The 13,443-nt window shown below is 41.8% G+C and overlaps 1 protein-coding gene across 2 annotated transcripts in view; it reads right to left on the bottom strand.

Annotated features, from left to right (window-relative positions):
- The window catches only part of KCNJ6 (potassium inwardly rectifying channel subfamily J member 6), a 149,291-nt gene that overhangs the window by 25,429 nt on the left and 110,419 nt on the right, over positions 1-13,443 (bottom strand). For both annotated transcript variants that reach the window (XM_079312658.1, XM_079312659.1), the window contains one exon: positions 6,898-7,818. In XM_079312658.1, coding sequence (XP_079168784.1) covers positions 6,898-7,818 — 921 coding nt within the window. The remainder of the gene's footprint in view (positions 1-6,897; positions 7,819-13,443) is intronic.

Below are 13,443 nucleotides of genomic sequence, written 5' to 3'. Positions count from 1 at the left end.
AGCAAGCTGAGCACTCCCAGGTTCCTGGTGTCATCTTGGGAAGTGCTGTGGGGTGGAAAAGGCACTTGGGCAGCCCCCAGCACATCTGCAGGGAGCTCAGAAATCAAATCTGCACCTGGAGAGCAGGTGGGACATGTTCAGTGAGCTGAGCCTGCCTGGGGAATCCTCTGACCTGGGGTGCCCTTTGCAGAGAATCCTCCCTCTGCTTTTGGGTGGGGATGGATGGGGACACAGCACTGATCCCTCCTGCCACTCCTTGGGTCTGGAGCTGCAGGGACTGAGCAGCAGCACCTCTGCAGTGCCTTCCTTCTGGGAGAAACTGCTGGGAAACCTCCTGGAAATTATGATGGGAGCAGAGGAGTCTGAGGGTGTGGAAACACAGGATTTTAGGAGGAGGTGAAGTGTCTGAAAATACAGGATTCCAGGAAGAGTTTAGGTGTGTGGAATCACAGGGTTTTAGGAAGGGTTTAAGTGTCTGGAAATACAGGATTTCAGGAAAAGTTTATGTGTCTGGAATCACGGGGTTTTAAAAAGAGTTTAAGTGTCTGGAAATACAGGATTCCATGAAAAGTTTAGGTGTTTGGAATGATGGGATTTTTAGGAAGAGTTTAGGGATCTAGGATCATGGGATTTTAAGAAGAGTTTGAGTGTCTCGAAACACAGGATTCCAGGAAGAGTTTATGTGTCAGGAATGACAAGATTTTAGGAAGAGTTTAGGTGTCTGGAATAATGGGATTTTAAGAAGAGTTTGAGTGTCTAGAAACACAGGATTCCAGGAAGACTTTAGGTGTCAGGAATGACACGATTTTAGGAGGAGTTTAAGTGTCTAGAATCACAGGATTTTAGGAAGGGTTTAAGTGTCTGGAAATACAGGATTTCAGGAAAAGTTTATGTGTCTGGAATCACGGGGTTTTAAAAAGAGTTTAAGTGTCTGGAAATACAGGATTCCATGAAAAGTTTAGGTGTTTGGAATGATGGGATTTTTAGGAAGAGTTTAGGGATCTAGGATCATGGGATTTTAAGAAGAGTTTGAGTGTCTAGAAACACAGGATTCCAGGAAGAGTTTATGTGTCAGGAATGACAAGATTTTAGGAAGAGTTTAGGTGTCTGGAATAATGGGATTTTAAGAAGAGTTTGAGTGTCTAGAAACACAGGATTCCAGGAAGACTTTAGGTGTCAGGAATGACACGATTTTAGGAAGAGTTTAAGTGTCTAGAATCACAGGATTTTAGGAAGGGTTTAAGTCTCTGGAATCACAGGATTTAGGAAGATGCTGGTCAATGAAGAGGGTGTCAGCCCAGCTGTGCCTTTCTGCTGGAAAACAGGAGCAGGGCCAGAGTTAAAGCAAATTTTGAGATCCTATAATTTCTCAGGCAGTGAAGATCACAAGCTCTGCAGGGAATAATGTGTAGGTTCAGGAGTGATGAACAAAGACAGGATTTTGGGCACCTCTCTGTGCTCATACCTGGTTTAGGAAGGAACAATGTTGACAGAGGAGGTTGATGGAAGTGTGGAAAAAGTGGAATCTGCCCTTTCTCCATGCCCAGAGAGACTTTGGAGGGATTGCAAAGACAGGAGATGCAAAATGAAACTCTTCTTGTGCAGCACAGAATTATTCAATAATACCTGATCTGTTAGATAATCCCTAAATACCTGTCTTTTAGAGAGCTTACCTTTTAATATCAGTTACTGCTTGAATCTGAATATTATATTTGAACATTTAGGGGTGAGGGAGCAGCTGGAGTTATGGAGAGCTGAGGAATTAATTGGTGAGAAAGGTGTGAGAGATGGGCAAAAAGCCATTATCAAACATTCATAACAGGTTTGCAAAGTACAGCACTACCCAGAGAATAAAGCTGTTAAACAAATGTGTAATTCCTTTTCCCTGAAAGGAATATACAGCAAAATTTTTGTTGAAACACTCCTAATCAGCATCTCTTTTTCATTTCCCACAAATTTTGCTCCCTGATTTCCTGCTATTCCTTGTAGTTTTGACTATTGTGAAATTGTAATTGCCTCCCTTCATTCTTACAATCCTCTTCAGCAATAAAACTCATCTTTTCCACCTGTAGAGAAATCTTCCTGAAGGAAACATCCCAATGAGTTGGGAATGCCTTTCCCTGCTGCCATTTAGAACTCCCCTCCTGCTAATGCCTCTAATTTTCTGTGTTAGAATAAATAACAATAAAATGTTTTCATACAATCAGTGAAATTAAAATGGGATAAAAGTGAAAGGAGCTGCTGGCTGCTCCAGGGAAGTGGGGATGTGTGAGAAGTTAAACCTTGTCCAAGTCTAGCACCCAGCAGCAGGAGATGTTTAAACTCTTAAAATAAAAAGGAAAGCATCAGGCTGGAGAGCCCTTGTGTTGTGATCACTCCTGGAATGAAGATGATCCAGTTTGGAGCAGGAGTCACTTGTCCCTGACCCTGTTTAAACTGCATTTCAGTCAGTGTGCTTTGGTCACATCCTGGAGAACCATGAAATCCACTTTTGTTCTTTGTCTTGCAGAAACACTCAGGTGGGAGGAATCCTGATGTTTTTCTTCCTTTCACCTGCAGCCCCTTCAGAAGCAGTCAGGATAAATATTTCTTCTTTGAAGAGCAGTAGAAAAATTCAAGTGAGGAACTCTAACCCCAGCAATGTTTCTTTGGAGAGAGAGCAGAGTCTGCTGAGAGGTTTTGAAGGGTTGGAGCTGATTAAATCCATATCAGAGGGAGATATTTGCTAGGACTGGGCAAGGCTGAAGGGTAAATATGGCAATTCATCCCAGAGAAATCAAACCCACAATAAATCAGTCAGAGGGCTGCAGTGAAGAGGGGAACAGCTTTATACAGTGTTTGTCTGGTTGATAGCACTGTTTACTGTATAAATAACCATCCAAGTGAACATTTTATTGCTTTGCACACATATTTTCCACAGCTGGCAAGTGTGGTTGTTTCTGTAACTGTAAAACCTTCTGCAGAGGCTGCTCTCAAAGCTGCCTCTGTGTCAGAATTATAAATTCACCCTATTCTGAGTTTATTTGTAAAATTATCCCTCTGAACTTGAAGATCTCTTTCTGTCTTTGTTGCTTGTTTTCTTTTTTTTTTTTTTTTTTTTTTTTTTTTTGGCAGCTGCAAATGTGCAGATCATTTTCTTTCCTTAGAACTGTTCAATGCTCAAATGTTTATTTTTAGGCAGAGGGAATTGCCAGAATGTCACCAAGTGAACCCCACTAGCCAGAAACAACTTCACAAGACTTGCTCAGAATTTTCCTCTTTCTCACCATTTCTCCCCCACTCCTTTTTTTCTTTTTATTTCCTTCCCACTACACCTCCCAAATTTAAAAAGCTTTCCTTTTCTTCTTATGAGTCTATTTCCATATCAGAATTATGCATTTGCAAGTCTTCCTTAATTTTTTTAAATGCCTACTTTGCTTATGATGATAAGACTTTCCTTGGAAATAGATTTCACCAGGTGAAAAAGGCTTAAAAATTTTAAGCCTATGTCTAGGATTCAATTCTCATTAAATATTTCTAACTGAAGATTACTTTACATTTAAAACTCTGGGAAATGGGGGCTGCAAAATGTGGAAATACCAGATGTGTCCTCCAGCTGCAGTGAAGTTTGGTTGGATTTTTCCTTCCCATTCCTCAAGGCTCTTCAGTGGTTCCACAGCAGCTTTTGTTGCCCCAAAATTGATGTTTTTGGACACTTGAGAGAAGTGCACCACCATCAGGAAAAGCACAGAGATAAATATTTGCAAAAATTTTATCCTTCTACTCCAAAAAGATATTTTTGAATGTTGTTGTAAATAAATAAAGAAAGAAAAAATGCATATTGAAAGGATTCATAACAAATATTTTTTTTAAACCAGCCCTATTTTGAGTGTTTAATGATGCTGGATGAAGGAGTCAGGTTGACTTCATGTTTTTGGGAAACACCTTGCTCAGGATTCTGCCCTCAAAGTGATGTTCATGGTAGAAAGAATGGGAATAACCAAGGGATTCTCCCTGGGATAATGCTTGTTATGTGCCTTAGTAAAGACACATTCACTTCTTTTTGCATCTCAGGAATTTATGGCAATGCTTCCATGGGGAATTAAGGGGCCCTTGATTTGAATTTTCTGCTGAATTTTAATTTGATTCATTATTTTAATGTCATTTAATAAAATGAATGATTCTTAGTTTCCTGTCTTAATACACAACACAGAATTCCCATGCCAATCCATAAAAATTGTGTTTCATACAACAGAGAGAATGGGATTTTGGAGCACTTAGGATGGGAAGTGTTAGAAATGCATTTACCTGTTCAGTCAAATTTAGGCAGAATCAATAATTAATGACATTAAATAAAGTATTAGCAGATGTTTACCCTCTTCATTTCCCATTTTATTTCTCATTGAAGCTTTGTCTGAGTGGGGAAACTTTGGAAATAGAAAAGGATTGTTTTCCCTGGTCAGACTCAGCAATGGCTTTTCTGATGGATGACACAATGATGAGCTCAGCCTGGTTTGGATCCCTCAGCAGTGACATTAAATGAGGACACTGCTGGAGGTGACATCACATTTCCCTGGCTTCAGCTTTTATAATTTTATAATTCCATAACTTTGTTGGCAGAAATTCTGGGTTGGGCTTTGCTGCTGTGAGCAGCTCCTTTTGCTGCTCTCACTCTACATCAGATGGAAGAGAAGGTGAATATTTCACTGCCTAAATTGGATTTCAGTGCTTGCCAGGATGTAATATTTGTAAATACATGTTAATTAAAAGAGTGAAAATTCCTAGTTTTGATAGAAAGTTGGCCTGATTGTACCTCCAGCTGAAATAACTCAACGTGTGGGGTCAAAGCACAGCACAAGAAGCTACTTCTGCACAAATATGTTTTAGAAATTCAGCTGGTAATTCTGACATTATTGGATGACCTCTGCTCATATCTCACTCAACAGGAGATTCTGCCTAAAGGGAACAGTTTAAAATGGGAAATGCACCCATCCAGTGCAGGGGAAACTCTTTAATCCTTGATATCCTCTGTGGGTTTTCAAACCACTGCATTCAGTCTCTTGATATGGACTGGGAAGGTTTGAGATAAGGACAAATTTGATTTTTATCTCAAACTTTGGCAGCCCAAGCAGTCTGAGGGGTTTTGTGCTGCAGTGGAGGCTGGTGGTGGCTGGGTGGGAGAGGTCAGAGAGCCCTGGCTGTGCAGGGGTGGAAATGAGGTGAGGGAAGGGAGGGTCACAAATAGAGAGAAATGAGACTTTCAACCAACAAATCCACATTTTGCTGCACTGCAGAAATATTCTGTCTTTTGATCTCGTAGGTGTTTTTGGTGAGACATTTTTTTTTATTCTTCCACTACTTGCCAATCACTTTGCTGCAAAACTCGGTGTTCAGCAAACCTGAAAATATCCCCCAGGCCCTTGGGATGTCAGATTCCTTCAGCTGCAATTCTGAGATCTCAGGATGGTTTCAGGGAACAAACAGCAATTTCCTCTTTGTCTCACCCGAAGGTGATGCAGATGTTTGAAATCTCAGTGCCTCCTGCACACAACATTTCATCTTGATTTCTCTTCAGTACCACCTACTTCCTGGAAAATTTGGAAGCCTTGCATTTACCACTTCAAATTCCCTGCCAAGTTCCTTTCAGTTTTTTTTGTTGGGTTTTTTTTTCCCCCTGCTCCATTTTTGTCTCACACGTTTATTATATGGTGACAAATGCAGTTTTCTTCTGACACCACATAATAGATGTGTGAAACACACACACATGTTCTAGTAAGAGACTGCTCTTTATTTCCTGGCTCCAGTTGCAAAACATGAGTCAGGGTTGGAAAGGTTGTGCCTCTGTCAGAGCTATGGAATCCACGTGCTCAAACTTCCCTGGGTTTTGCTGCAGTCGTGGGGGAAAAAAATGGCAAATCTCATTCTTATATTTCTATAATCAGTGTTTTCTCCTCCCCCAAGCACATCAAATCTTCATTTTATAATCACCATTCCCTTGTGTTGATTATATTTACTTATTTCAGGCATTGATGCTGTTATTAACAGGGGGAAAAAAAACCACCTACAGCTTCTAAAACACAGATAAAAGTACCCTCCTATAATTCTGGCTTCAATACAAAAAAGAAACATTATTTTAGCTGTGCATTTGCTGTGGGGTTTTTTTTTTTTCTCTGCACCAAGTGATTTCTGCTGTTCTGCTGCATAATTGCAGGTAACAACCACCCAGCATCTCCACAAGACTCCGGTGACACATTCCTTGTTTTCACATGCCAGCTTCCAGTGCTCTGTGCACTCCTGTGGGGGCCCCAGCAAAACACAAAATCAGATGAGACTTTTTGTGAGCTGAAGTGGAACAAGCCCCATGTTACATGTTAAAACAAAAACCAAGGAAAACGAGCAGGCAAAAAAAAAATAAAAGAGAGAACTGAACACATAATCACTTCCTACTGGATCCAGCCTTGGAATGCCACAGGGCTGGCATTTGTTCTGCAGATACCCAGGGGTGATTGGAAGCAGCAGGACCCTGGTGCTTCCATGTTAATCACGAACAGAGTTTTGCATTGATTTTTCGTTTTTTTTTTTTTTCTTCCCTAAGCAATTTTATCCCACAAGGTCCCTGTGGTTGAGCTGCTCCTGCAATAGAATGACAAATAACGGGGTGACATGCTGTGAAAAATTTAGAAAATGAGAGATGCTATCCCATTTTCCAAACAGAGCAGAAACAACACTAATTCCGTTAGGCAAGAAGGAACAGACAATTAAACTGGGCATGCTTTTAATTCTGAAGCTCACCAGAGAACGGATGCCTTTTTCAAACGTAACGACTGTGGAAGTGATTCCTTTAAAACGAAGCAAAACCACTGATTTTCCTTGCTAAAATTAAAGCATTTACCTTATACAAAGTATAAGAAATGTTACCTGTTGCCTCCACCATTCCTTCTAGGATTACAACAATTTCTAGCTCCTCTTTGGGCAACTGGGCTTTGGAAATCTCCCAGAAAGGACTCTGCTGGTTAATCTCATGGCTGATGATCAGTGGTGAAACCAAAAAGAGACGATCATCCCCTGTGTAATAACCTACGTTGATATCTGTCTGGTTGAGTGGTATAAATTCCCCCTCCTTTGTCTGTTTGGATTTGATCAACTTGGCTCGTATTGATGCCTCTACAATGTGTGAATTCCTAAGGTCTCCTACTCGGAACATCAGACACAGCTTTCCATCCCGCATGGAAATGACTGCGTTTGTAGAAAAAACCAAGGTTTCTGCCCTCTTCTTGGGTTGGGATATTTTCACAAACATGCAGCCAACCATGAAGGCGTTGACGATAGAACCTAGGACAGACTGCACTAAAAGCAGGATAATTCCCTCGGGACACTTGTCCGTGATGACCCGGTAACCGTACCCAATGGTGGTTTCGGTCTCGATTGAGAATAAAAAGGCTGAGACAAACCCATTGAGGTTGCTGACGCAGGGGGTCCACGTGCTGTCCCCTATGTGATCCATGTCCCCTCGCATGTAGGCAATGAGCCACCAGATCATGCCGAAGAAGAGCCAGGTCACCGTGTAAACCATGACAAAGATCAGCAGGTTGAACCTCCACTTGAGATCCACCAGGGTGGTGAAGATGTCAGTCAAGTACCGGTAAGTCTCTCTGACATTCCCGTGGTGGACGTTGCATTTCCCATCTTTCCGAACGTACCTCTGGATTTTTCTCTTGGCACATTCTTTGCTGATGTTTTTTGGCAGATCCTCTCTGGCTTGTTTGGGTAACTTTGGTTGATGGATAGTGACAGGGCTCTCGATGTCCTGCTCCATTGAGTCTTCTTCCAGGACGTTGGCTGCCATGGGAAACAAAACAAAACAAAACAAACCCAAGGAAAAGTCGTTATTCCTCTTGTTATTGCCCTAAATCAATGCACAATCTTTTTCTGTGTTAATCAATAAAAGGATTATCCTTATTCTTTGCTGGCACAAGGATCAAATGATGCCAAGCACCCTCGTTTTATTGCTCCACAGAAATGAAATGAAAGCAAACTCTCGTTTCTTATCAGGTCATCCTATCCACGCCCTTATTTAAATTCCTCAAGATGGGTTTAAGTAGATATTCCTACCCCCCTCACCCATTTTCAGTTTAATGAATGAAATATTTTATGCACCAAAAAAGATCCTAAGGAGATAAAAGATATAAATGAGGGAATGGATTCACTTGGGGGTGAGCAGAGAAAATGAGCTATTGCTGGGCTATTTTTTTCCATCAATTGCATTGCTGTGGGGAAGTATTAAATAAGTACAAGGAAATATTAAAGAAAAAAAAAAGTCAACAGTTTTTATAAAGAGCCAATTCTCCTCTTGTTGAAGGAAAGTTGTAATAACTATCAAGAGCAATTCAAGCACACTTCCACAGAAAATCAATGCCTTGCTGATAATGAGACAGGGAATTGTGTGTCCTTCTCCCAGCAACGTAAAACCTATGGTACTTCACATTTCATTTGAATTCACTCTGCCTGTGGCCTTTAATTCAAGTGTACCTTGTCCTCTAATGATCTGAGCCTTTTTTTTTTTTTTTTTTAGTTTCCCAGTCTTTGTAGATAAATCACTTTATTATGGTTGTGTGCCAGAGGAAAAAAAAAAAGTGTACTGAGGAGGAGAGTGGTTTAATGGAATGTGTTTTGCATGGGGGACATGGTGAGGTCTGGGGTAATTGTTGCTTTCAGCTGAAATCCTTTTGTTTTCTGGGGCTTCTTCCTGCAGGAATTTCAGCTCTTGAATTCCTAATTCTTTCTCTTCTGGCTTTCTCTTCTGGGTCTGCCCAGGTGCTCAACTCTGAATACAGAATCACAGAATGGTTTGGGTGGGAAAGGACTTTAAAATCACCCAATGCCCACCTCATACCATGGTCAGGGACATTTCCCATTGTCCCAGGTTGCTCCAAGACTTGTGCAGCCTGGCCTTGGACACTCACAGGATCCCAGGGGCAGCCACAGCTGCTCTGGGCACCCTGTGCCAGAGTCTGCCCACCTTCCCAGAGGAGGATTTCTTCCCAATATCCCACCTAAAAAGCAGCACTGCTGTGATTTTGTACCATTCTCTATGGAGCAGTGCAGGAGGCGCTGCTCCCAGTGGCTCAGTGTGGCTCTAAAAGCATTTTTCACTCTCAGAAACATGTGCTGTGCAGCAGATCCTGTGTGGAGTCCCACAGCACCTGCAGCTTTTCCAAGATGTGCAGGTTCATCCCTGTAGAGCAAGATCACAGACCCTTGTAGAGTTTTATTGAAGTACCCAGGGGGATAAAAGGGTTGCAGCCCAGCTCTCTCTCACCCTGACCTTCTCTTCCAAAGAAAGTCTCAAAGCCCTACAGTGGCACAGCACCTGAGAGCAATGCCATGTTTTGACACTGTGCATCCCATCCTGTCACCTTTTCATTTTTCTGTGTCCCAGGAGAGTGTTCCCAGGGCTGGTGGCAGTGGCAGCACTGGGAGCTGTGTCACAGGGCACTCAGTCCTGGATGAGCTGCCCCAGCAGGGACAGAATTCCTGCCTGCATCCCCCCTGTGCTGGGGAATGCACACAATCCAAAGGCATTGCAGGGCTCCTGTGTGGCAGGCTTGAGCTAAAGACAGAAAATCTGAAGTTAAGGCTTCACACTTTATGCTCAGCTCTCTGTTGTGCCTTAGGAAATTCCAGTCCACAGGAGTTATCATATCACTGCAGCAACAGAATCCTCAAATAATTATGAACAACCTAGGAAGGCTCTGGCTTTTGAGGCTTTCTGTTAAATTACTAATGCTGGTATAATGGGGTTCATTATCTTTCAGGCATTATGAATAATTTGTTTTCCCCTCCCAGTCAGAGCCTGGCATGGACACACAGACCAGGAGTGGGAGAATCCTGTGGGTTTAGAAAATATTCCTTATTCCTGGCCCTGCTGTTAAAGAGAATCATGTCCCAAAGCTCCCTGTCTGAGCATCTCTTCCCAGAAATTATCCTGGGAGGGGACCCAGGTGCAGATTTTATTCCTGGCAGCAGGAGGGATGTGAATATCCAGGGCTGCCTCCCACCACACCACTCCTGCTTTCCACACAGTTTATTTTTCTTTGAGCAGAGAAGCACCTTTTATTCAGACAGCAAATTTTTACTGATGCTTTCCAAATGGTTTTTTTGGATTTGTGCATCACAAATCCTGACCTATCTTCCACAGCACGAGGGAAGAGACACACTTTGTCAAGTGTCCATGGGTTTTGTAGGAGCAGGGAGCTGCTGTCACTGTAAGTGGGGTCAGGATGTGGCAGTTCCAGTGTGGGAGGGTTTTTCTTAACCTGGAGAAGTTGTGGTGGAGCTGATTCTCATCTGGCTTTGCAAAGGGGCAGCTTTGGACAACAAACCCAGTGTTTAACCAAGGTCTCTCCCACTACAGCATTGATTTGGCACTCTTGCAGACATTTCAATCTTCCTGAGGGCATCTGGCCTTTTAGAAACTCTCCAGGCTCTTCCCAGTGCTGTCATTCCTCAACTCTCAGTCTCTGAGAGGAAAAAATTAAGGTAAAAATTTTTGTCTTTTTCTTTTTCTTGCAAGATGCCCTTTCCTTCTTTCCCTCACCCCATCCTGCTACGAATTAATTCCTTTGTGGAGAAGTTTCTAGCTCAGAATCACAGCTTGTTACCCTCTCCTGGACTGAGTTTTCACTCCAGAGAGAACCTTGGGAGCAGCAATTCCAGAAATAAGTGATCCAAAGATCATACATCTGTGTGTTTCCATGGAAATGCTTGATGAATAAGTTTTAAACACATGGCAGGATCCCAGTTCACCACTGAGGCTGAGGAACAGCCACACACTGTCAGCGCCTTTGCCACAAAATACTTTGACTAATTATATTTTTACTTGATATCAACCCAATTAACTTCTGCTGTTTATTTCATCTGATTTTCCTTTGGGTTACATAATGGCTGTCATGGATCCAGGAACAGGGGAGTGAGTAGCAGCAGCCTCACTTGAGAGCTATTTTTGCTCTCTCTGCTTCTCTCCCTGACAAAAATATATACATGTTATTAATCTGCATTGCAAAAAAAAAAAAAAAAAAAGGTATTTCTGAACTCTTCCTCCTCTCCCAGTAAATATTATGTTTGTTTGAATACAACAGCCAGGTAATGAGCCAATTCAGGCCAATTTAGAGGATTCAGCTCAAACTATCTGCTTTGGTTACTCTCTTAGGCAAAACCTATAAGACATATGAGATTTCAGTGATTTGTTTAATTTCCCAGCAAAGGACAAGGAGTTCTCCTAAATAAGTCCCTGAATAGTTCACTTGTGTCCTGGCTGTGGCCAAATTAGCAAATTAATTGTGCCCAGGCCTATTATTTAGTGTGGAGGGTAAAGAGTGGTGCAGCCCACACTTGGATTATTGGATTGAATTATTGAACTCCAGTTGTTTTCCAGGTCAGTGTCTCACAGTCTGCCAGACAGGAATAATCTGTGCCCTGAAACAGAGCCAGGAATTGTGTGTGCTCAGTTCTGCACTGGTCCAAACCATGCCAGGGGCTTTTCTGGAAATTTCAGCCTGCAGGGGGTTGTGTACCAGTGCTCAGAACATTTTATTTTCTAGTAAAACTGCAGCAAATGTTGTTGTCATGTTCTTGTCTAGTCCAAAGCAGCACTAGAAAGGCACAGTCCTGATTTTCCAAGCACATCCTTTTATTTAGAGCCTGTAGATCAACATGAAACCAAAGTCAACAACAAAACAGGACAGGAGACACTCTCTCCCTTTGAGGCTGAGAATGTAAAACATCAATACAACCCTTAAGCAATCATTATATCATCAACAATGTGATTTTTGGTGTATTGTGGTAGTGCTGCAGAGAACTTCTGGTGCTGTGCAAACACTAAGCAAAAGGAGGAATATGAAGGGCTTGCTTGTCCAGTTTAAGTACTGTAAGCCTATTTTTAGTTGTGTATGATTTGCAAAATAATGAGGAATTTCAACAGAGAATATTGCAAGTTATAACTGACCTCTCTGTAACAGAAGCTGAAAGTTCAGTGGATTTCACTGTAATTTAGTGATTTTAACTCTGTTGTGATCATTTTGTGTGCAAATTCATTGATTTACAAAATCACTTACAATTTAAAATTGCTTTTATGGGCTTTACTGCATGTAGAGAAATGTGTTGAGATCTGTGATCCCTGTCTGCATTCCCCCCTTTCCTGGTGGGATCAGGGCCACCTTTAAATCTTTGCATCTTTAAGTTTGGCTTTTGGGAAATCTCAAGGGTTTTACCTCTGGTTTGCTGTGGTTCCCAACCTCCCTGGCACTGCATCCACCTCTGGAATATTTTGGCAGTACCTGGTGGCTCTTTGGGCTCCTCTCTGGGGTTTTTGGGCTTTGCACAACACGAGGAATTTCTTGTAACCTTCAACACCCTAAATCCACATTGTTCTGTTTCTCCCCTCGATTGCAATGGAAGAAGCTGGAGAAGGGAGGGAGAGATTTTAGAATGCTTTGCCTCATCTCTGGCAAAATCTCATTTTTGGTGAGCACAGGAATTCTGGGAATAGAGGGGGATTTGTTTCTGGGATGAGCCCAGCCAGATAATCCACACTGCAAGGTGCCATCATCACTGTTAGATATGAGGAGAAAGAATCTTGTTTGGAGAAAAAAAGTGGAGTCTTTTATGATCAGCTAACAACTGTGAGCAGTCATTATCACAGAGCACAGATCCCTTTTCCTGAAAAAGAAAGGAATTGGGATCTGGTCTGAGCTGTTGAAATCAATGCAGAATTGTCTATGCACTCAGCTGGCTTCACTTTGAAATGTTGGAGTGCTCAATAAACACTGACTTGGCAAATTTCTTCAAGAACCAAATTGCTTCTTTGCACCCATGGAATCATAAATCTAATTTCAGAGGGAGCATGCGTGTGACTGAGGTTTATTTCAGCAGCAACTTTCACTAAAAAAGACATGAAATGAGATATATTTATGATTAGAAAAGAGACTGTAAAGATGATTCTTTGTTTTTCTCACGTTACCTGCTTCATCACTGCCTTCTAATCCAACTTGATAAAAATAATGTTCTACTATTTTCATTTCTTTTAAGCCTGTACAGCTGCAAGAAATCAGTCTGAGTAACACTTTGTGTCTCTGCAGTACAAACATTTCCATTCATTCCTGATTCTTGGCCCTTTTATTGTGGAGGGTGGAAAAACGAATCTGATAACTCAAATTTAAAAACACACGACTCCATTTTTGGTAGTCATTTGACCTTGTAGTTTTTGTCTTGGATTCTAACCAACTTCATTGCAGAATTTACCACTGAAGGCTCCAGAATGCTGTTTTTACATCTGCCTTGCTAAATTTATCTTCATTTGAAGCCAAAGAGCCTTGGCTTGGTAACATCTATGGGGTGATGTAAGAAGATTTTAAACCTGCAGAGATCTGCAGAGAAAGTTGATTATCAACATCTTCAGCCTTTCAC

The sequence above is a fragment of the Erithacus rubecula genome (genome assembly GCF_903797595.1).
Source record: "Erithacus rubecula genome assembly, chromosome: 1".
Taxonomy (NCBI): Eukaryota; Metazoa; Chordata; class Aves; order Passeriformes; family Muscicapidae; genus Erithacus; species Erithacus rubecula.
Note: the sequence above shows the minus strand (reverse complement) of the source record. Positions and strands in the feature narration are given on the sequence as shown.